Source organism: Telmatherina bonti, assembly GCF_933228915.1.
Source record: "Telmatherina bonti genome assembly, chromosome: 13".
NCBI lineage: Eukaryota > Metazoa > Chordata > Actinopteri > Atheriniformes > Telmatherinidae > Telmatherina > Telmatherina bonti.
In genome coordinates, this window is record NC_136611.1 from 14,505,072 (window position 1) to 14,530,100 (window position 25,029).

The following is a 25,029-nucleotide window of genomic DNA, read 5'->3' on the forward strand; positions in this document are numbered from 1 at the left end:
TCAATGCTCACGTGGGCAATGACAGTGAGACCTGGAGGGGAGTGATTGGGAGGCATGGTCCCCCCCCTCTGAACCCAAATGGTGTTTTGTTATTGGACTTCTGTGCTCGTCATGGATTGTCCATAACAAACACCATGTTCCAACACAAGAGTGTCCATATGTACACCTGGCATCAGGATTCCCTGGGCCGCAGTTCAATGATCGATTTTGTAGTCGTATTGTCGGACCTGCGGCCACATGCCTTGGACACTCGGGTGAAGAGGGGGGCGGAGCTGTCAACTGATCACCACCTGGTGGTGAGTTGGCTCAGATGGTGGGGGAGGAAGCCGGTCAGAGCTGGCAGGCCCAAACGTGTTGTGAGGGTCTGCTGGGAACGTCTGGCTGAGTCCCCTGTCAGAGCGAGCTTCAACTCCCACCTTCAGCAGAGCTTCGAACATGTCCCGAGTGAGGCGGGGGACATTGAGTCCAAATGGGCTGTGTTCCGTGCCTCTATTGCTGAGGCGGCCAGCCGGAGCTGTGGCTGTAAGGTCGTTGGTGCCTGTCATGGCGGTAATCCCAGGACTCGTTGGTGGACACCAGCAGTGAGGGATGCCGTCAAGCTGAAGAAGGAGTCCTATCGGGCCTTCTTGGCCTGTGGGACTCTGGAGGCAGCTGATGGGTACTGGCGGGCTAAGCGGCATGCGGCTTCGACTGTTGCCGAGGCAAAAACTCGGGCATTGGAGGAGTTCGGCGAGGCCATGGAGAAAGACTTCCGGACGGCTTTGAGGAGATTCTGGTCCACCATCCGGCGGCTCAGGAGGGGGAAGCAGTGCTCAATCAATACTGTGTACAGTGGAGGTGGGGAGCTGCTGACCTCAACTTTGGGACGTAGTGGGTCGGTGGAGGGAATACTTCGAAGACCTCCTCAATCCTACAAACACGTCTTCCGATGAAGAAGCAGAGCTGGAGGACTCAGGGGTGGACTCTCCTATCTCTGGGGCTGAAGTTGCTGAGGTGGTCAAAAAGCTCCTTGGCGGCAAGGCCCCGGGGGTGGATGAGATCCGCCCGGAGTTCCTTAAGGCTCTGGATGCTGTGGGGCTGTCCTGGCTGACACGCCTCTGCAGCATCGCGTGGACATCGGGGGCAGTACCACTGGATTGGCAGACTGGGGTGGTGGTCCCCCTTTTTAAGAAGGGGGACCGGAGGGTGTGCTCCAATTACAGGGGAATCACACTCCTCAGCCTCCCTGGTAAGGTCTATTCAGGGGTCCTGGAGAGGAGGGTCCGCCGGATAGTCGAATCCTGGATTGAGGAGGAGCAGTGTGGTTTTCGTCCTGGTCGCGGAGCAGTGGACCAGCTCTATACCCTCTTTGGGGTCCTGGAGGGGGCATGGGAGTTTGCCCAACCAGTCTACATGTGCTTTGTGGACCTGGAGAAGGCATTCGACCGTGTCCCCCGGGGGCTCCTGTGGGAGCCCCTTGTACGAGCTGTCCGGTCCCTTTACGACAGGTGTCAGAGCTTGGTCCGCATTGCCGGTAGTAAGTTGGATTCGTTTCCGGTGAGGGTTGGGCTCCGCCAAGGCTGCCCTTTATCACCGATTCTGTTCATAACTTATATGGACAGAATTTCTAGGCGCAGCCGAGGTGCTGAGGGGATCCGACTTGGTGGCCTCAGGATTGGGTCCCTGCTTTTTGCAGATTTCCTACCCCGACACAGTCTAATTTAAACTAAAACACTATCTATAAATGTAACAGAAAGAGAGCCAAAAGGGATTTACTACGACTATAATAAGTAGACTATTTACTGGTAAAAACAAACAAACAAACAAACAAAAAAACAAACAAAAACAACACTGTTGGAAAAAACACTACAAACCAAACAATGTCTGAACAAATTACCACCTCCAAAAGTACACAATCAAATTCCAGAGATTGCAAGCCAAGTGCAGACTCTCTGTGCAAACCATAGACTGTAGGTGCTGATGAGCTGCAGCCGGTTTATGTTTCCTCACCCTGTGGCTGCAACGTCTGCAATAAGCAAGGCAATCATCCAATCAGCTGGCAGGAGACAAGGGTGTGGTAAGCAGAACCAATCCTCAGTAGGTGATGGCACACAGGGGTTTGCATTCAAGATAAAACAACAGTTAGGTAAAGTGGTGGGAGCCAACAAGGTCTGTTACAGATATTGAAATAGATCTAGTTTAAGACTGATATTTGTACAGGTTAGTAAATTTAACATTTTGTTGATTTTGAACAGAAGCCGTCTTGTTTTTCCAGATTTTAAAGTGGAACTATTACGTGTATTTCAGGCTAATTTATTTTTATTTCTGAGACCAGAAGGTCTGGGATTGATCGAGTTATTGTTACAAATCGTTTTATTTACTTCAGACCGACCCTCTCCGTAGGCTGTCAGATCAGCCTGTGTGCAAAACGAGTGGATTGAAACTCTTCCGCATTAAGCCCCGCCTCCCGCCACTGTACTACATCGGGAGCGCGCACCGCACTTGCTTTCGCCGTCATTGTAACATCTCATAAACAGAAGGATTAGGCTCATATGAACTCAATAAAAACAAAATACAATGTCAACACATAGCATACAGCCCTACATGTTGGAACCTGAATCAGACCCTGAAAACGAAGTGGAAAACAGCAACCCACAGCAACGAATGCAGCAGGATGTCTCTCTTTGGTAAACTCACCAGCCATCGTTGGAAATAACTTTATCCGACGTTTCCCACCCGCCTGATGTATTTGTACATGCCCTTGTTAGCCAGTAGAAGGTAACCAATCACCGAACATTATCCCCCGCGACGTCACAAGGATTTCCAAGTAAAAAAAACTCTCTAAAACGACGCGTTTTTTTGTCGCCATGGAAACCAAACGGAGAGAGTGCTGGAACTCAAACTCAAACATGCGTTTAGGTGATAAAAAACAGTGCTGTTCACATGTCTGATGAGGATTCAACACTGTAACACTGTAGAAAGCTCAGAAAACTTGAAATACCATAATAGCACCCCTTTAAGTTACAACAAACTCAGCAGCTGCTTGCTCATGCTCATTTACCTCCTTGCAAGAAATAAAAATAAACAAGAAAGATTTTACATTGATTTATGTTTCTCTATGACAAAACATACACATTTGTGTGGAAACTGATTATCCATGCATCAAATCTTTAGAGGTAAACCATCCCACAGCCTGCAGAATGTGTCCCAGCCTGTCCACAGAGATTGTGTCAAAATATAGGTAGCAGTTACTTGTTACTGCCATACTCATTAGGAGCAAGGAGGCATGTAGCAAACCAGGTGTGTAGCTCTGTATCAATTCGAGGATTAAACTAAAAGAGGTTTTGCTTATGAGATGTGTTTATACATATCTCGGGGTCTTGTTCTCGAGTGAGGGAAGGATGGAGTGTAAGATCGACAGACGGATTGGTGCGGCGTCTGCAGTAATGCAGACTCTGTGCCGGTCTGTCGTGGTGAAGAAGGAGCTGAGCCAGAAGGCGAAGCTCTCAATTTACCAGTCGATCTACGTTCCTACCCTCACCTATGGTCATGAGCTGTGGGTAATGACCGAAAGAACAAGATCTAGTATACAGGTGGCTGAAATGAGTTTCCTCTGCAGGGTGGCCTCTAAGGCTCTCCCTAAGAGATAGGGTGAGGAGCTCGGTCATCCGGGAGGGGCTCAGAGTAGAGCCGCTGCTCCTCCGCATCGAGAGGAACCAGTTGAGGTGGTTTGGGAATCTGGTCAGGATGCCTCCTGGACTCCTCCCTGGTGAGGTGTTCCAGGCACGTCCCTCTGGGAGGAGACCCCGGGGAAGACCCAGGACACGCTGGAGGGATTATATCTCTCGGCTGGCCTGGGAACGCCTCGGGATCCCCCCCGCAGAGTTGGCAAATGTAGCTGGGGAGAGGGAAGTCTGGGCTTCCCTGCTTAGGCTGCTGCCCCCGCGACCCGACCCCGGATAAGCGGCAGAAGATGGATGGATGGATGGCAACAAAAATAACAAGAATTGCTGATTCTTCAGACAGTATTCTCCTAAGACAAGAGGCAGAACTGGATAAAGAAGGTATTAAAATATTCAGGTCCTCTTTGAGATTGACATGAATGGATAGGATGAGGAAGAATCGTATCAGAGCAGCAGCACAAATTAGATCATGGGTGCCAAAGTCTGGTCCTCGAGATCTACCATCCTGCCACTTTTAGGTTCCACCCGTATCCAACACACCTGAATCACAGAGCTGATTCTTTCTTCTGCATGTCATCCAGCTCTGCAGAGGCCTGGTAACAAGACATTCACTTCATTCAAGTGTGTTGGACAAGTGCTGTATCAAAGAGTTGCAGGATAGTAGAGCTCAAGGCGCCCTAGATGTTTCTTGAAATTCAGGAAGGCCAGACTAAAGACATTTAGGGTTTGTACGGTAGACAGATGCAGAGACAGGAATTACCAGGCAGGAGGCCCAGAGGAAGATCGGAGATGAAATTTTGAGGATGTAGTAAAAAAGGACATGAAGTTGGCCAGATGGAAGCTGGAAATTCACCAAGGTGACCCTTGAAGGCAACAACCAAAGATAAGACAGATTCTTTCAAGCAGAATTGCTCATTTAAATAAAAATATCAGAAATGAAAAGAACCTCTGGTAAAATAACGAGCAATTCATGACTTGCGTTGAGTCCTTGTTTAACTTCAGCAACTCGGTCTACTTTTAAAGATCTATGGCCACCTGCTGGACGCCAGTAATACAGAAGTTGCACAAAATGGTCCTCCAGCTACAGTCAACCATTAGGAAATACAGGTAAACAATGCCTTTACTTTGTAATGTCAAAAATCCTCAAATAAGGTGAATAAAACTTTTGGATTAGGAGCAGGATGTGTGGCACAAAAAACTCAAAGCTCGGACGAACTGAATAGTAGCAAAAACAAACTTGAAACAGCTTTAAATCTACATCATGTTACCTGCTTCACATCATAAACATCTGACAATGAAAGGAGGTTCTTATTCAGAGCAATGCAAAGGGCACAAGTGCACTACATGTAACTTCTAAACTCTAACTTTAAGGACCAAAGCACTTTACAGTGGTCTTCATACAGACGACAGGACGATTAGTATTTGATTTGTGACGGTGTCACAGATTTTATTACTGTAGTATCAAACATTTCACTCCCATTTCATCCACAACTGGTCAACTCGTTACACCTCAACTTATCAGAAAACTAGGACATGTTTTCACCCCCCAGTGAACAAACCCATTCATCTGCCCCATTCAATATACTGCTCCTAACTAATTACATTAAACAGGACTCATGTGCTCATTTATGAGCACATCTAAAATGCATGTGATGTGCTCATAAAGTAGTTCTGTTCACTCATCTCACACAGTAATAACACTTCTGCCATAAATATACGCCATCAACCCTGTCGCTAAATGCAGCTGTAGTAAAGTATGCAATCAGAACAGTTTTACAGCACAGCTGGGTTGTAAAATTTTATTTGGAGAAATCTGTACATGGAGGTTTTGGCCTTCAGTGTGTTCACATATATAAGCTTTATGGGGAAACAGACAGGTAGCTCACTGAAGATCATGACAAGTGCAATCCATTACTCAAAGCTGGACAGGAAGTTCAGTACGATTTGCTTCAATTTAGCATCTGATGCTTCGGAGATTTTACCGTCAGCCCTGAAACAGAAAGCAGAGCAAATCAAAACATGTTTATCAAAACAAAATACTTAACTAAAAAGTGCAAGGTGAAGAGGATTCTCCTCACTTGATTGCTGCCAGCAGGTCCTGTTGCTGGCTCAGAATGTGTTGCAGGAAAGCCTTCTCGAACTTTGTGATCTTGCTGGGCTCCATCTTGTCCAGGTGACCTCTAACACCAGCATAAATAACTGCTACCTGTTCCTCAATGGCCATGGGAGCTGGGAGAGAAAAGCAAAAACTTAGCAAATAAAAACTTAGAATTAACCAAAGAAATCTTTTGAATGATACTCACAGTACTGTCCCTGCTTCAGCAATTCAGTAAGCCTGACACCTCTGTTCAGGAGCTGCTGGGTGGCAGCATCCAGATCAGAACCGAACTGAGCGAAGGCAGCCACCTCACGATACTGAGCCAGCTCCAGCTTCATGGTACCAGCCACCTATGATGTTGAAAAGCAGAGCTATTAGAGTGACTGTAGCAACATTTCTGAATCTAGTTTTTGTACTGGAATGGAGATTAACAAGCATCAAAGCCAGCCATTACCTGCTTCATGGCTCTGGTCTGGGCAGCAGAACCCACTCTGCTCACAGACAGACCTACATTGATGGCTGGGCGAATACCTTTGTAGAACAGCTCAGTCTCCAAGAAGATCTACAGCAGGCAGAATGAGACAGTGAAACACTGTAACTACAATGTGTTATTGAACATGTCCCTACCAGCGACTGAAAGTCACACCTGTCCGTCTGTGATGGAGATGACGTTGGTGGGGATGTAGGCAGACACGTCGCCGGCCTGAGTCTCGATGACAGGCAGGGCAGTGAGGGAGCCGCCGCCAAAGTTGTCATTCATCTTGGCAGCTCTCTCCAGCAGACGGGAGTGCAGGTAGAACACATCACCTGGGTAAGCCTCACGACCGGGAGGACGACGCAGCAGCAGGGACATCTGACGGTAGGCAACAGCCTGGCAAGAGACAAAAAGTATTTCAAGAGTTTGAGAATAATCCTTTAGTTTCTTTAAGTCTACGCAGTGAAGCAGTTTTGGATTTCTATGGTAACCTAAAGGCCTTACCTGCTTGGACAGATCATCATAGATGATCAGGGCATGTTTGCCGTTGTCTCTGAAGTACTCTCCCATGGAGCAGCCAGAGTAAGGGGCCAGGTACTGCAGAGGAGCAGCATCAGAGGCGGTGGCAGAGACCACGATGGTGTACTTCATGGCATCAGCGTCAGTCAGCCTCTTCACCAGCTGAGCCACAGTGGATCTCTTCTGTCCGATGGCGACATAGATACAGTACAGCTTCTTCTTCTCGTCGGTTCCATCATTGAAACGCTTCTGGTTGATGATTGTGTCGATGGCAATGGCAGTTTTGCTGCAGGGAAATTTTTAAAGTATTTCAATGAGTTTTAGAAGCTTACTATAAAGTACAGTTCGACTCAAACTGACAACATTTAATTACCCAGTCTGCCTGTCACCAATGATAAGCTCACGCTGGCCTCGGCCAATGGGCACCAGACTGTCCACAGCCTTGATTCCAGTCTGCATGGGCTCCCTCACAGAAATACGTGGGATGATACCAGGGGCCTTCAGACCCACACGCCTGCGAGTCTTGGAACCCAGAGGACCCTGAAGAAGAAAACCAAGAAAAAAATTAAGTGATTTTTTTTTTGTTTTGTTTTAAGCTGTTCTACAAAAATTTACCTCAATACAGTATCTGACCTTGATTAGATATTACAGTAACAAATTATCTAATAGAAAAATTCAGCAGTAAAAATATATATGTATGTATTACAGACCATTAACATCCACTTTTATCTCAATTGCATAAACTTGACACTGTTTGAATTTAGCAAAACATTGGAAATAGACATGAACACAATTCCTCAACTTTATGTATAAAAGCCCCAAAAAAACCAAAACAAAAAAAAACACAGCTGAAACAAATACTCTACATAATTAGACAAATCACAGAAAAATAAATCAAAAGGGAAATAAATATCAAACTAAAATTGTTTATCGATTTTAATTTTTTTTTTTAAATGATCAAGATTTAACAGATAAGATTAAAAACAAATAAAACCAAAAAATAATACAAACCACAGAACACTAAAGAAAATAGTCTCATGTAGAGCTGAAAGCCAAGCAATTAAAATTGGTTTTAAGATGAGTTTTAAAAACGGACAATAAGGATGCTTGTCTAATTTGGAGTGGTAGTTTATTCCCAATTAAAGATTTTTAGCGTATGTTTGGAGCCACGTAAGTCCAGGAGCAGCAGGTCAGATGACCCGAGCTGAAGCCTCGGGGCGAGGAGTTCAGAGAGGAGAGGAGAGGCCAGACCGTTTAAACCACACACTTTTGCATTCCAAAGTCTCCAAAACAATACTGCCCTTAACAGCTCCCAGTCAGATTTCATATTTCAGAAGGTAAACAGTTAAGTATTTTCATTGAACTTAATGTTTTACAACCATCACTTCAAATTACCTTTCCATCAATGGCATTTCCCAGGGCATCCACCACACGGCCCAGCAGCTCCTCACCAACAGGAACATCCACAATGGCCCCAGTTCTCTTTACAATGTCACCCTCCTTGATCAGCTTGTCATTACCAAACACCACAACACCAACGTTGTCAGGCTCCAAGTTCAGAGACATGCCCTGAAGGATAAAATATCAAATTATTAGTTTTTTTTTTTTTTTTTTAAGGATAAACTCAAATATCAAGAGTGTATCAGAAAGTAACTTTGATGCAATGTTTAAACTATTAAGTTTGCATTTACTTTCAGACCAGAAGAGAACTCCACCATCTCTTCAGCCTGGACATTCCTCAGCCCGTACACTCTGGCAATACCGTCACCAATGGACAGCACACGTCCGGTCTCCTCCAGGTCAGCAGAGGTGTCAGCTCCCAAGATCTTTTCCTCCAGGATTGAAGAGACCTCAGCTGTGCCTGTAGAAGATATGTGGATTAAAAAACTATTTCAGTCTCAGAATAATTTAACAATAGATAAAAAAAAATTAAAAAAAAAAAAAAAAAAATTACTGTAATCCTCATCACCCACTTTTGGACAAAGCATAGCAAAAAAATATTTTCAAAAACATTTTGTGTATATATATATATTTTAAAAAAAAAAAAAAAAAGAAAGAATTATCATGAACCACATGAGACCAAAACTGGTTCATATACAGTCAAAGATTAATATTAGAAAAATTCATTTTCACAGAAAGGCTTAACATATTGGTGAATTATTCTGTCAAAGCTTTATTTTGGCACACAAGATCTGGTTAACCTTTAGAAACATGCAGAGAACTGATTAGAAATCTTTTATATGAAAACCGGTGTACATTGTGAAGGACAAAGTTAGTGTCATGTTGTGTTTGGCTCTTTCACCTGTCTTCTGCAGCCATGGTCTGTGAGTGTGGAGGTGGTTGACCCCAACACAGGCAGCTGGGATGGTCTTGGAAACCTAAGTTCAATGGCAGGCAGATATGATTAAACAATGTTTGCAAAATAAAACAAAAACATATTGCAGGTGCAGTCATGATTATGCACTTTGCATGTTGCATGGGTGTAAAACTGTGCAGCGGAATAGACATGCACTGTCGGGCTTTCTGACCTTCAAGCGTGGCTGAATGAGCCGCTAGCTCGCGGCTAGCATTAGCTTGTGTGCTAACTATAGACGCTACAGGACGAAGAACGCGGATTCACAAGGGCAACGTCGAAAATCATGTTTAACTCGATTATTTCCAAATGATCAAGTCGAATTATTACAATGGACAGATTGCTATAATTTTAAGCCGCGTTCATCTGCCGGTGATAATTTAGCAAGCGGCCTGTAGGGTTATCATTACCCTTCACACAAGGTTCGCAACTATCTAAATTAAACATCCTGGATCATGTGCATTAACTTCTAAATGCTTAATTTAAATACTTACAAATCCAGCCCTCCTGGGCAGGCTTCTGGCCAAAGCTGCTGCAACTCTCACGGATAACATTTTTCTCGGGTTGCTAATGACCTGTCCTCCACCAAGCTGCTCCGACCTGACTGCGAGTGAATGTAATGGCAGAAGGATTTCTTCTTCTGGTGTTAAGTTTCCTGCGTCAAAACTCACCTGCGCCCCCTACCGCCATACATTTACAATGACATGGTATACTGCAATTTTTCAAATTACATATTACGTGTTATACGTATTACACTTCCCTGGATGAATGTACACTACTCATGAAATATTAAACAAATATCCACTTTTAAGTGAAATGTACAGAGAACATAAAAGTTCATGTTACATTGATATGATACCATGAAAGTGAAATAGTAGTATTTAAGTGGAATTGTGGAATTGACTCCATTATCCCATGTAGTTTACTATAACAAAGCCAAAAACAATATTGGGTATATTACAATATTTCAATATCTTAATAAGTTGTCATGTGTTAGGCAAGTTTTAGTCTTTCTTATGATAGCACACTGTGAACAGTGTGATGAAGAGGGCTGTTTGAATACAAGCTGAAGATTTTTATTAATAGTTCAGACACTTTAAATTTTTTTAAAAATCAGCTTGTCAGAGAACATCACATCATGCAATAATTACTTAAACAATACGAATTGTACATGTTCATTAAAATATTTAACGATAATAAAATTAAGTTGATTTGTTAAGGTTACAGCTCATTTTAAGTAGTCTGACATCATACAGCAGAATATTCCTAAAATTTTGCAAGTGGAGTATGCAAACAAACATACAAAATATGGAAGGTGACTTTGAATATTCTGCTGTCTGGGAAAATACAGAAAGAATCCACTAAATAAAACAGAAAATCACTTACCTCCATACAAACAGAATTTAAGGCAGAGTTACTGTGTTGGAGAGCATTTTATTAGGGAATAACCCTTGTCTAATTTTTCCTTGTGGATTAATTTGTTGTAGTTGTCAGGTCTCCCAATAAATATTTCCCAGTCAATTATTTTCTGAATAACATTGCCTTTAATGTTACATGTAAATAATAATTTGTGAACAATATACTCTACTAAAAAAAGGGAACACTGAGGTAACACATTGTAGATCTGAATGAATGAAATATTTTTATTAAAAACTTTGTTCTTTCTATAGTTGAATGTGCAATGTGCAATCAATGAAAATTCAATGTATCAACCCATGGAGGTCTGGATTTGGAGTTATACTCAAAATTAAAGGAAAACACACTACAGGCTGATCTAACTTTGATGTATTCTCCTCAAAACAAGTCTAAATGAGGCTCAGAAGTGTGTGTGGCCTCCGCGTGGCTGTATGACCTCTCTACAATGCCTGAGCATGCTCCTGATGAGGCGGTGGATGTTCTCCTGAGGGATCTCCTCCCAGACCTGGACTAAAGCATCTGCCAACTCCTGGACAGTCTGTGGTGCAACCATAGACTGTAACTTGGTGTTGGTGGATGGATGGACATGATGTCCCAGATGTGATCAATTGGATTGGATCTTTTCCCTTTTATTTTGAGTATGATTATGAATCCAGATCTCCATGCATCAGTAACTAAAAGAACTGCTATTAAGAAGTTTAATGGTTTTCAATAATTAATCTAAATGAAGCAAAGGATGGCCCCAAAGACTAGCATTTTGTCTTATCAACATTTTGTCTTATCAAACTTCAAGTATCACTCTCTTACTCCTCCATCTTCTCTCCTCTATCTTGCTGGAACATACAGGACTGTTACAGCTGTTGTCTTTCAGCGAGCTGCTTTATCTGCACATTGTAAGGACATCTATAAAGAGATTACCTGTCTGTTGCAGTACGTATAACCTATAACAATTTTGAAAGGCAAAGAAGGTCACATATAACAGCAAACCCCCCTGATAATCATCAGCAGTGGTTTGGACAATAAAAAACTCAGAATCTGGATTTAGGTCACACCACTGGAAGACAGATTTCTGCAGAGGATAACTATGTGCTTCCTTTCTGAACTCCTTCAAAAGCCTATTATTTGGTTTTTCATCAAATATGTGTGACACTGATTTATGAAGTGACCATCTAAAAAGATGGTAAGCAAAAATTATTTTTGGTTGTCGCAGGAGATCTGAAGCAAATGCATTTACAGTAGCTCAGGACTAGAAAGCAAAATCTGCAATTTTCAGTATCTTGGTGCTACATGACCCAGTTAAGAATGATGTATACTTCTCTTCTGTAGAAAGACATGAGGTGAAATATGTCAATGACACATTGTTTTACGGATTCAAGATGAGAAAATTAAAAAATTTTGTGATTACAGTAAAAGTTGCCTTTTAACAAATGTGACTGAGAAAAAAATTTGAATAACAGATCTGAATAACATATTTATCATATTTTCAATGCTGGAACATAGAAAAATAATATGTCAATTGTTCCGGTCAACATACAGAAATAGTATGTGGAGTACGTGGGTTGCAATATATATTTATATACATATACATATACATATATATATATATATATATATATATATATATATATATATATATATATATATATATATATATAAAAATATATATACATACATATACATACACACACACACACACATGTATATACATATATACATATATTTAAAATGACAATCACTGGTGGATTCACGTCACTACTTTCTTTTTTCCTTTTAACACACAGGCTTTACATTACAAGTCTGTTTCTAACGCAAAACCATTAAAATCATAATGAATTGTCAGAGCAGGACAGCTTAACCTTGAGACACCTCTAGTTGTAGCGTGTAGCGCCGCAACATCGCCCTCTTTTGCTCCGGACAACGAACGACATGTCTGCTGCTCTCAGCGACAACCAGGCGAGTCAGACAGTCGCTTGGTTTGCATGTAGTGTTAGCCAGCAACAAGCAGCCGCCTGAATGTAGATCCGCATGGGCTTCAACTACTCCATCTCTCTAAATAACCCAGCGGAATCAGAAGGATCCCAGGATGGTGTTAGTGCATGTCGGATATCTGGTTCTTCCCGTATTCGGCTCAGTAAGAAACAGAGGTATAGTATAAAAATCCATACCAATCCTAAACATGTGCCCTGTTTATCTTAATATTCACTGCAGCTGTTGTCTAGCTAGCGCGAGCTTAGCCATCAGGGTTAGCTCCTGTTAGCTAGCATAAAATTAACGATCAATTTATTCGCGAAATCACTCAAACCAAGCTCATATTTTAACTTGCGTTGTATCAGATAAAGAAAACTCGCCAAATGTTGTAGTTTGCTTCTCGCAAATGTGCGAAATAAAAACAACAAATTCCGCTTGTATATACTAGCTAATTGGCTCGGTGGTCCCGGCTATGTCTTGGAACAGAAACATTTGTCACAAAGGATTTCACATGCTTAAAGCGCTCAAGTCTTAATGCCTCATGTCATAAACACATTCATGCATAAGCGATTGTGCTAGATGATAGTATTTAACAGTGCGTTGTAGTTAAACATTTTCCTTTAAATTACGTTTTTACAATTTGCATTTTTGTTTATATCTAAACTATCGTATTTGCACTGTTAAAATACCGCAAAATAGACGTAGCCTCGTCAGCCAGTCATCTTATCTGTGCCTGGATGATGTCATTTGAAGATCATCCGCCAGCGTTTCCACACTGCGATTTCACTCATCACTTTTAATGCCAATTGGTCATGTTACTAATCGATACGTGACCAACTGGTTTTAGCACGTGAATATCTAATCCATCAATCTGTGTCCTGTTTGTTTTATTTGCTATCTATCCAGCAGCTGTTTTGTGGTTAGCTGCAGAAACTGCAAAAATGCCGGAATATGCGGTCACAGTAAAATATTGATAAAGCTACAGTGTAACATTAATTTTATAACAGTGGCATCAGTGATTTCATTGTGCTTTTATTTCTGTTCTTATTTCCCTGTTTCATAGTATGGAGGCTGGCTCTACATTCTGCATTTATCAGATCTTTGTCGTCCCCCATTGTGTAGCTAATGATCATCTGCTGCTGTGTGGTGTGGCGTGGCCTCTGCCTGTTCTCTGCATTTAGCTGTATTGTGAATCCCTTCTTCATTTCCTCTTTCCATCAGAAGACGACATTGGTATTAAAAAGCACCCCCTACCCGAGATGTATTCAGCCATAGACTTTTCATGTTAAGCAGACTAAAACTATAGCTAACACCTTAGAACAGAGCACCTTTTTGTCTTTTTTTCTGTCAAATTGCTGTAGCACTGAGTAAACATTTTAGCTCCTTTCTAGATATCAGTTGAATGTCATTGTGTACCTCCCATCCAGTCTTGATAGACAACATGCTGTAAATTCCTGTAAAGTGGATACATTTTGCATGATCTCAGATACGGCACTGCATTGTTGAACACCAGAATTCGGCTCATCTTCCTTCTCTTCACACAAGGTGCAATGTACATTATCAAAGTAATAATTGAAAGCAAACAAGCATGCAAATTGGAACCACATGCATGCCATTTTACTGTAAAACTCAACATTTCAGCAAATGCTGTCTTATGACTAATTGAAATGACTTGAGGTACACTGCACCTGCACACAACAACCTGCCATAACTGTCTCCATTTTTGTGTAATCCTTTTGTTCCCTTTGCAAAATTCAAGCTTTGAATCACACTGAATTGTCAGGGCAAATTAAACTCTAAAAAAATGTAAAGCAGGAAAACATGCTCACTGGTGGTTCATCACTTCCCAATTTACCCCACTAACATAAGACCAAAATGCTATCCATTTCACAGGGATGCCTATTTTCCTGCACTGCTAAAGAGATCCTTTATTAGTAATAACGTCTTCATTGTTTGGTTGTGGTCTCTCTTTACCTTTTGTTCTGGTAATAGTACTTTCAGTGCATGGTCACATTTATGATTCATATTTTTTTGTTTATGTTTTTTCTACATTGACCAGTGAAAATCCAATGTAATCTTTCTGTAGTAAAGATGTACCCTTGCTGTACTGAAATCATGTGCTGTAGCCAACACGTCTGCTCATTGGATGCCGCTTTTGTTCTTTTTAACCCTATATGGAGCATGGTGGGCCTTGCCTTCAGTCTATGTTGTTTATTTTTATTGCATGGATTTATACTATTTATTACAAACAAGAAAAAAAACACAAATTCCACATATACTAATATTTTTCAATAAAGAATATAGTGTTTTTCCTAACCTTCAGTGTGCTTCTTGCTGATTTCCATTTATTGTCCTCCCTCTCCCTTGTCCCTACCTGCCCCCCACCCCACCCCACCCCACCCTCCCCTCCCCTCCACCCCCCCCACCCACCTCTCCTGCTGTGACAAAGATAGACGATTTCCACGCTTCCTCCATCACAGGGCCTGAATGAGTCTATCTGCTGTCATTCACGGTGATCGTTTTCACTGAGACGCTTGAAAACGCAGTCTGCTACTTGCAGTCCAGACCTGAGCCTTTAAATATGGCAGCGAGTTCACTTCTTGTCTGCCCGGTTACACTGACAAACTGTAAAGCTGGAAAACATGTCTGAAAGGCTATACTGCTCATACTGGATGTTCGGGGGGGGGAAAATGTTTTTTTTAAGCATACTTCTAGTAAATGCAATGTAGATTTAGCCTAAATCATCATGTTAAAAGTAAAAAAGAATCGCTGTCAAAGGAAAATACATGGTATATTTTTTAAGAACGACACATAAATGGTAAGACCTGGAAATAGCAGGTGACAATATGTCACATCCTGTTACCCAGTAAACCTACCCTGTCTTCATTTGGTAGATTTTTCTCAAATATTTCCAATTGCAACTAAGGTTATTGCAACATGCAAAAACACTGCAAAAAAACAAAACACCAACCCATTATATTAAAGCCATATTGATGCCAAAGCAAAAGTTAGCTCTCTTTTTTTTTTTTCCCCTTTTTTTTTCTTTTTCCTCTCTTCAGTCTCAACAGCAGTCTGTTCACTACTCTTGCCAAATAGCTGTGGTTGTTGAGAGTCCAAAAAAGTATTCAAGCTATTTCCTCTTAACTCCTGAATGTTCATATGAGTGAAGAACAGTGGAGCCAGACTGGATCAGAAAGACAAAAAGATCATAGATTTTAGTGAAGAACACATCTATTATTTAAATAGCTTCTATGGTTTAATGTTTTGGAGAAGGAATTTTATTTATTGAATACTTTAGTGATAGATTTATCACAAACAGTTTAATGTATTTCACAAATGGGTAATAATGGTTTATATCAGTTAATGTGCTGACCTGCTGTCAAATGCAGAATTTGTGAGAAGTGGGCTGCATTGAAGTTCTTGCCTCATACACTGGTAGAGCTCATCTGTTCTGTCCCTCTGTCTGAAGACCAGGAAACGATCCAGGTGTCGGAAACATTTAAAGCTCACGATATGCGTGCAGCAGCAAAAATGGTTGTCATTTTCATGGTACTTGTGGTAACCATCATTTTCCCACCCCCCCACAGAAGTATTTGTCACCATAGGTAAGAGGTAGGGCTTCATTAACATGCTATATCACATGCACAGTTACACCACATTTCAGCCACTATTAATTCCAGCTATTTTCTCCCCTCAGATTCCTGACAAGTTCTCCTTATCTTCTCACAGGATCCCATTTCAACCGGCAACAACAACAACAGCAGCAGCAGCACAGCCATGCTACCTCTTGCCGGCACTTCCAGTTAGGTCCTCAGGCCCCGCTGCCCATGGACTTCCCCATGCCCCATCCAGGGCAGCCACAGTCAGGCATTAACCCCCACCTGGCCCCTCCTGGCCACCAGCATGGCCCTCCACTCCACCCGCCCCTCAACCCCCTACCTGCTCCCCAGTTCCAGGATATCCCTGCCCCTCCCTTCCTACCTCAGGCATTACACCAGCAATACCTCCTCCAGCAGCAGATCCTTGAGGCCCAGCACCGACACATCCTGCCACCCTCCAGGTAACTACACAGACTTAAAGTTCAGAATGATGAAAGACAAATATATCTTAGGATTAATTATGGTGGCAATCTGAGGAGCTTTTGGCTAAATGATTGACAAACTCTTTATTTTCAGATTTTTTTCAAATGTTTGTCTTAGTAGACGCACCCCAGAAAGGGTTCCTCACCAGCCCCACAGACTGCGGCCCAACTATGAGTTTGCTCCTCCTCTTCATGTCCCCCCTCAGCCTGTGGTGCAGCAACCTCGCTACCTGGCTGAGGGCACAGACTGGTAAGCAGTACAACATGAAACTGTTGAAGAAGCCAAGACTTTTTTTTTTACCTTTTGGGAAGGTAAATTGTTAGAACTTTAATTACTTCAGAGGATCAATTAATTTACTCAGAATAATTAAATACCTGTCCCTTTTTTTGCCGTGTCATTCCACACCAAATAAATTTTAGGGCTGTTCATATGTAAGACCAGAGGAAATGGTTTCAAGTTACAGAGTTTAGGAGTTAGGCCTAAACTTTTAGTCGAGTCTATAAACTTTCCATGCACCTCCAAGGAAGGGAACCAGTTTCCTGTGACTTTCCAGTAACCTGCAAAATTCTGTCTTGTGTCGTGTTGGCTGATCTTGTATTTCACTCTCTTCTCAGGGATTTAAGCGTTGATGCTGGGCTGCCCCCTCACCAGTATCACATCCACCCGCTGCCGCAGCACTATCAGCACTACTTGACCTCCCCTAGGATGCACCACTTCCCTAGAAACAATGCCTCAACACAAGTGGTGAGCTCCCTCTGCCTCTGTACAATCAATCATGTTTGCCTCCATAAACTCCTGGAGATTCTCTTTTTGGTGTCTGAGATTAGTCCAGCCAGCAAAAAGGAGATGACCCCCATGATCCCGTTGGTGTGTCTTGATTTCTGCTGCATAGCTGACGTCAGCCTCTTTTATCTGTCATCTCCTAGGTTGTCCATGAGATCAGAAACTACCCATATCCCCAGTTGCACTTGTTGGCTCTGCAGAGTCTCAACCCCTCCCGCCACGCATCCGCCGTGAGAGAAAGCTACGAGGTCTGTTACCTCTTTTCAGCACACGCACACACACACACACACCAATCTTCACTAATTTATCATTGTTTTCTCCATGAGCGGCACTCAGTTTAGGCTGTGTGTGTGTACCGTAATTGATTCCTTTCTCATTTCCAATTATTCTGGGTTCCAGATGCTTCAGATGGTCCAGCTGCCTTTAATCTACTGACATTTGTTTCTGTTTGATCAGGATGCATTTGTTTTCTAAGATGCTCTTTTACGTTACTTGAATCACCACTTTAGTTTCATTGTATATTTTAACTATGTATCTTTGTTTTGTTTATATCTGTGGGGAGAAAAAATACAACGTTCTCTTGAAAAATGTAATTAAATAACATAAATATATGCTTTCTGCGTAGGAGCTTCTGCAACTTGAGGACAGACTGGGCAGTGTCAGCCGTGGAGCAGTCCAAACCACCATCGAGAGATTCACTTTCCCCCACAAGTACAAAAAGGTAGGACTGGAGGTTCTTTATATGCTCGCTGGGTTAAAAAATCATTTGGTACAGACGAACCAAATAAATAGACGGGGCTGGAAAAATGGGCAGTCCTGCTGGGTCAGGAGGATCAAAGAGTGAAGATGAGAGTGGAGGAAAAAAGTCATGACTCTTTCTGCAGTTCAAAGGTCAAACTCATTTCTGTTAGCGGATTAATGAGAGGAGGCTGTGGTGTTCACAGCTGAAGCCGGGGGATGACTCATCCTGCTGTCTGCAGATATGAGTGTGGAATGAATTTAAAGAAATGTCTACGCTGAATATGACCCAAATTCACTAGGAAGAGTGTCGGGATATTTGATGCATTTTTCTCTGGGAAGTATGATTAGGTGACTTTTTTTTTTTTTAATATCCAGTCTGAGCTGACTCAGAAACACCTGCGGCGTAAACACAGCATCCTTTGAAAATATAAGTCTGTTTGCTGTTTATTTCTACAGAGAATACCCCAGGACCTGAAGATATGTCTGGATGACGAGGAGCTGGACACCGATGAAAAGTGCACCATTTGTCTGTCAATGCTTGAAGATGGAGAGGATGTCAGGTACAGTTATTTACTTTTCCTCCTTTCCTTAATAAGAAATGAAAGGGCCGCTGTGCTGATTTAAGTGAAGGCTGCAGATTGTCACCCTCTTAAAATAATAGCTTAAGTCAATTTTTAAAAATTTTTTTTTTTTTTTGCAAACACAAAAAACTCAATTAGATGTCAACTTGGAAATTGGAAATATGGCTTAGGCCCTCATCTTAAGAAGCTGAGTTTCTCAGACACTAGTGTTTCCTCAAGAAATGTACCAGCAACTGTTGGATGCATTACTGGGAAATTAATCTCCCCCACAGAATAAACTGTCACAACTTTCCACTTCTCCTTTTACGTAGCTCCGTCAAGTCCAACGATGTTTTCTTAACTGTGGTTTGTGACTAAAAACCCACCAAGCTAAATATATTTCCATCTGGCTTAGTTGTTCTTTGTGATACTCTTGAAGAAACATTCTACCTGCTTCACATCAGCATGTTTTGATGCAGGCGTCTTTATCTTTCTTCCCTGGTGAGGTTTTAATTTAGCTTTATAAATATTGGAGCATGTCTCATTTGTCCAAAATAATTATTCTTCAACTAAGCAGTGGAGGAACCTCAGAGAAACAGCGTCACATTTCCCTAATACATATTTATTCACATCAGGAGTTTTTCTGAGCAGTTTTTAACCACTAATTCGTTCTACCACCCTAGCTAAAAGTGGCTCTGTAATTTCTTCCAGCACCCTGTCTTGAAAATACTGCCTGAATGCATCATCAGCATTTCATTCCATCTTTTGTTTCCAATGTGTGTCAAGTAGTGTGTTGTGATCAGTCCGTGTGGCAAAGCGATGGTTATTCAGCTCTTTTAAAGACAAAAAGTCCAATATCATCAGTAGATAATATCTGTCTGTTGATATACCTTGATAATTTTTAAACTGAGTAGATAAAAATTCTCTATTTATTGCTTATGCATTGCTCTATGGCTGGAATTCATCATTCACTGCAATGTGGGCATGGTTTCAGTGTCTATATTCATCTAATAAAAACAACTGTTGACAGAACATGCCTTTAGTCCTGTTCAGGCAAAAACACAGATTGGATTATTTGATAGAAGTGGACAGCTTTTATTTGATTTAATTCGCGTAAGACACGCAAATTCTTCATATGATGCACAGATGTGCATTTTTTTTTTTTTTTTACCAGGAGTCAGTTTCTTTTTTGGTGAGATCAGATAAGTTGTGAAACGAAATTTGATCCCAAGAGATCACTTGAGATGCATTCTGGTGTCAAGTGTGAGCCTCAGCCTGACAACTGGAGAAGAGGTCTGAATACGGGCTATGACATGACCCATAAATCACATGCACGATGAATGTCTGTTGTCCGGATGTAACTAAACCAGGCAGCAAAATTAGTTTCTTTCAGCTGTTTTAAAAGCTCTTGGGTCAGTATACAAATGTAATTTGTTGGCCTTTGTCAGAGATAAAATGCCAGTCTGCTAAACTTTATTAAGACAAAAATGGAAGGGGAAAAAAAAAAGACACATTCAGATTGTTTGTTCTGGTTGGACTTGACTCATTATACGAGACGACTTGGCATTGCCAGAGCTGCAACATCCTCTCCTTTTTGATTTTTAACAATTATAAATGGATGCAAATCACAGTGCTTTGACTTCTAACCAATCAGAGTAACAAAATGCGTGACATCATGCTAACCAACATGCTTCAGTGGCAAACAAAATGTGATGTAAGCATATTAGGCAGAGGACATATGTTTGGACAGGAGGGATGCCAGCTGCAGGGATGCTGCAAAAAAAAAAAAAATTACTCTGAATTGTCATGTTCCCAGTCAACTTATGACGGAGAAATGCAGTGAAATGTAATATTGAAGCAGCTGCATGCAGCCAAAATTAGTATTTTAGTTCCTGTCAGTTTACTCATTGTTTAACTTTAAGCCAAGCATGGACACAAGAAAACATATTCATTATTAAAACTGCTTGTCATGGAAGAGGTGCAGACATTGAAGCTTAAAACTTTAAGAAATTCACATTTTAAAGCTAAATGTCTGGTACTGATCTGTCAGATGTAAAAAACAGATTATTGTGTTCTAATCCTGTGTGTTAATGTGTTCAACACCACTCAAAGCACTTCAAATAGCATGAAAACTTCACTTTAAAGAAAAACATTAAAAACATTAAAGTTTCTTTCCTCATGTGAGCTTGCAATGGTGAGGCCTTTGCATTTGTTTTAAAATTCTGTCTCTTCTGTGTCTTTAGGAGACTACCCTGCATGCACCTCTTTCACCAAGCGTGTGTGGACCAGTGGCTGGCCACCAGCAGGAAATGCCCCATCTGCAGAGTGGACATTGAGACCCAGCTCACTCCCGACAGTTGATAGCTCCTTGCTACTCCTGCGGTTTTGGATCTGGTCTCTTTAATTTCCATTGCCTCCCTCTTCCGGGGACGCTCTGCCAAACGCTCCTTTCTCCCTCTGCATCAGTCAAAGAGCCTGCCTTCTGAGACAGCTGTGACAGAGGGATCAACAAAAGCACACTCACCTACAACACAACGAGGGACGGGGGTTGATGCACAGATAGGTGGCTGGACTGAAGGTCAGCTGAATGGACTTTGCCGGAAGTAAACGGTAGGAGCCAACACGTGTGGACAGATGTGCTGAGGCTTCACACGATTCTGTCAGATTGTGTGTCCTTGCGTACATTTCTCCATACAGCCGCCAAGATAGAGGACACTCTGACTACCAACCTCCCCAGCTCAGTGTGGTGTATTAAGGCCATTTCTCTGCCACTATACCCAAACCACTTTTCCCTAGGCCTGTGAAAATTCTTTAAGCTGCACTCTGCCCAAGCCCTCAGCACATCTGTACAGAACATTATCAAATGAATAGCATGAGGTTGTGTGGTGTGGACTCTTGTAGCTGAACGCTTGTGGTGTAATGGAGTTATAGTACAGAATAAGTATTTACAGAGTAACAGTGTTGTGTAGCAAGCAAAAGCCTTTTGAGAAATATGTTTGTGAAAAATAAATCTACAGAGAGGGGGGGAATACAGTGGAGTATTCAGTGAGTTAAATCATAAGCAACAACAGAGAGAGAGAGGTAGTCATGTAAAAAGGCCAAAAAATCCCTCTTTCTTGACTAACGTGGTCTTTGGATTTCCAGTTAGTAGATGCCATCAAAGTTGATGCTAAACCCGCTAACTGCAGGCATGGCTTCCAGTGACGTGTGTAGTGTTGTAGTGGGGCCTCTATAAACTAGAGCAGAGGCCTCAGACGTGCATGCTGTATGGCAGGCTTGGGCTGTGTTGTTAATATTGTGGAGCAGTAGAAAACAGGGACTGTGTCTGTGCATGTGAAACATATATTATGACTCTGATGATCCCACTCATTCATAGAGGAGGACAAGAATGCACCGAATTAGCCCACACCCTTTCCCTCTCATCCCGAGTAGACCAAAGTTGCCCTCAGACACTGATCTCAGACCAGCGTCGCATCCGTCTCGCAGTAGTTGCGGATGAGGTTAGGATTTAAAGCGCTGCAAGCTGATCCGTGTTTAATGGCAACTCCTCTGTGGCCTCGGTCATGGCATGTTCATGATCGCGAAAGGCCGGCATGGGCTTTAGGATGGCAGTGCCTGAGTCTTGCTATCAGAGTGACATTTGTATTACCTATTACCAGAACCTTATTGCCTATCGAACAAGCACACGTGATTTCTATATACATTGAATTGCCTCTGTTGTGTATCAGCTCCGTTCATTTGGATCTAAGTTGCTCCCACTGTTTGATAAAACTGACTGTGTCTGGTGTTACAGGGAAAATACAAACTAGTTTGCCTGTGATATGTGCTAGAATGTGTTTGATTGTCTCCACCTCCTCTCTCCCATGGTACTAGTGTATGGTATTGCTAGAACAACTGTGATATGTGCAGTGATAGAAGCTGTGTCTCTATATCATGCATGAACCATGTTGGCATAGTTCACTTGAAGGAGGGTGAAAGGGAGAAAAAGCCATCCATTTGAAAAATACCAAACAACTGTTCTTAACATTAATTTTATTTCAATTGTCCTTTTCTGCCATTTCTTTCTTTCTTTTGTTCCTTTTCTTTTTAATTACCTGTATGTTAATTCTTTTGCTCACATGCCAATTTGGACATGGTACTAATATGCCGAGTCCTTGTCCATTTTAACCATCGTGAAGAAGAAGAAGTTGCAATGCTGCAAAAACATATTTATTGTTGTTATAATGTAGCCTGTGTTTTGTAAATGCACTATAATATGGAGTTGCCTGATTTTTTTCTCTTTTTTTTTTTTTGGTGGTGTGGGTACTTCTCGTCCTAGATTTTGTGTTCTTATTCAGTTACAAGTATTTTCATGCTTCCTTGTGTATTATTGGAGGGTAACTTGACTGTTTGTGTTGCTTTTCTTTCTTTTTTTTTTCTTTTTGTATGAAACCTCCATCCAAAAAAACTACATATGGATGAAAATGGAGGTTTGCTAGTTCACATAGAATGCTGTGATTAAAGATGCCTTAAGTATTTAACAATCATTATTTATTACTAACTGTAGCTAGCTAGCTATTGTGGTGGAATATTTAATGTCTATCTCATAACTTTGCAATTTAATCAATATATTTATTTAAAATAACACAAAATATAAAAAAAAAAAATACCTCATTATGCATTGGTCGGTGGGGATGCTTTTGCATGCCGTCTGTGTTTTCTTTTTCAAAGGAGAAAAATAGAAACTTGTTGATAAAGTGACAAGGGGTGTTCCCCAACACATTTTCTGGCCAGCATGGTGCTGTTGATCTAGATTACATTCCATTCATGTCATCTCCTGATTTTATTTCTGAATGTTTTATCTCTTAAATATCACGTCTGCTTTTATCCAGGGCAGATTTCAGGGTACAACCCTGTTCGTCTTAGCTTGCTTATCTCATATATCGCTTTACGTGTCAATAATCAGTTATATCTGTTACAATTATTCACACTTTTTTTTTTCCTTCATTTTACTGTGACCATATTCACGGTTTTCCATTATATCAGGATGCTTAGTGTTTATTATTTTAGGACCTACATAACAAGTTGTCTTACCTGTTCTTACATATTGCTGGCAGTTGCTTTGTGTGGGATTTTGGGGTGTATCTAACATGCTAACTTGAGCCATTGATCTTTTGAGCAAACTTCTGGTGTACTGTGGTTTTACAATATAGATGTTTCACACCTGGGTATGATAAGCTAACTCTGTTTCGGTGTGCATTTCTTATTAATACTCTACTAACCCTGCAAATTATTCTTACATGATTTGGATTGGACTGAAGCAGACTGGTCTTAGTTTTTTTTTTTTTTTTTTTTTTTAAATTTCATTTCGTGCTCTCACTGGCCTTACCCCATGCCCTCCACAGTGTACCCTGTAACTCCAGAGTGAACTGGACAGTAGCCATAGTATTAACTCAAGCTGATGAACCGGAATGAACAGTAGAACTTAAAGCACAAGCTTTTTAATGCATGTCCTTCTCAGGTTTTCCTATGTGTATGTGGGAGTAGCTCTGTAGATGTGTTTAATCTGATGCTGTACCTTCTTGAATATTTCAGATGTTTCTTTGCTGCTGAAAAAAATGTTGATTATTAACCTGCCAGTGAAAAAGGGAAGTGGCCATCTTTGTACAACACACTGCTGTTTTGCTGTAACCGCGCAATGTTTTATGATCTTGAGTATTTTATAGAAAAGTAGAAGTATGTATCAATAATATGAAAGCAATAGCTAAATCATAATGAAGAATAACATGATCAGTGAATATTGTGGAAAATCTTTAGATTCACTCTGGGTGGATTTTGTACTGTATTTATTACTAATGATGATGCAAAAAGTTGCATAGCTTAACCCAAACTGTTCTGTCTCTTTTTTATTTATTGTCTTGTATATGATCTTTTTGTATGTGTTTTTCAAATAAACTGCCTAAAATGCTGAGAGCTAATCAAGCGGTGGTGTTACTAGGTGTCTTGTTATTAAAAGTAACTGATGAAGCCATTTTAAAAGGGTCTTTGACTGTTTAAAATGCATACCTGTACTATGACCAAAACTGGATGATGCATTTAGTATGGATATATTTGTGTCAGTGTATTTGTAGTTGGGTTGCCTGTCACCTGACAGGGAGAAGGTTGTAAACCTTGATGGGACCATTCTGTATGGGGTTGCATCTTCTCCCAATGCATTCATAGACTTTATATGGGTGCTTCCACTTCATCCCACAGTCTAAAAACATGCTTGTTTAGTTAACTGGTGGCTAAATTCTCCAAAGAGAGTGGATGAGAATGGCTGTTCATCTTTTTGCATTAGTCCCTACAATGGACTCGTGATTTTTCCAGGGTGTACACTGCCTCTTGTCTAAT

At 41.4% G+C, this 25,029-nt stretch overlaps 2 protein-coding genes across 2 annotated transcripts; one reads left to right on the forward strand and one right to left on the reverse strand.

Annotated features, from left to right (window-relative positions):
• Positions 1 to 5,447: 5,447 nt before the first annotated feature.
• On the reverse strand, positions 5,448 to 9,738 carry LOC306763773 (ATP synthase subunit alpha, mitochondrial-like). The gene is made up of 11 exons (XM_079250671.1): positions 9,602 to 9,738; positions 9,057 to 9,132; positions 8,446 to 8,615; positions 8,150 to 8,323; positions 7,128 to 7,294; positions 6,740 to 7,040; positions 6,407 to 6,631; positions 6,215 to 6,322; positions 5,966 to 6,110; positions 5,741 to 5,891; positions 5,448 to 5,652 (listed from the first exon to the last, which is right to left on the reverse strand). Exons 1-11 carry the CDS (start codon positions 9,659 to 9,661, stop codon positions 5,574 to 5,576), a joined length of 1,656 nt encoding a protein of 551 aa, XP_079106797.1. The 5' UTR covers positions 9,662 to 9,738; the 3' UTR covers positions 5,448 to 5,573.
• A 5,385-nt stretch (positions 9,739 to 15,123) lies between these two features.
• ark2cb (arkadia (RNF111) C-terminal like ring finger ubiquitin ligase 2Cb) lies at positions 15,124 to 24,590 on the forward strand. The gene is given in 9 exon segments (XM_079251382.1): positions 15,124 to 16,064; positions 16,066 to 16,096; positions 16,221 to 16,551; positions 16,694 to 16,822; positions 17,188 to 17,317; positions 17,500 to 17,604; positions 17,982 to 18,077; positions 18,554 to 18,657; positions 20,901 to 24,590. Coding segments are annotated over 9 exon segments (1,104 nt in total). The 5' UTR covers positions 15,124 to 16,004; the 3' UTR covers positions 21,019 to 24,590.
• Positions 24,591 to 25,029: the final 439 nt, after the last annotated feature.

Bases quoted from the DNA above. Each gene is read 5' to 3' on its own strand.
- LOC306763773 (XM_079250671.1), bottom strand. From the start codon at position 9,661: ATGTTATCCGTGAGAGTTGCAGCAGCTTTGGCCAGAAGCCTGCCCAGG. The intron at 9,133-9,601 runs GTAAGTATTTAA...CATTGAACTTAG, and splicing joins TGCCCAGGAGGGCTGGATTT to GTTTCCAAGACCATCCCAGC. The intron at 6,632-6,739 runs GTAAGGCCTTTA...GTCTCTTGCCAG, and splicing joins ATGATGATCTGTCCAAGCAG to GCTGTTGCCTACCGTCAGAT.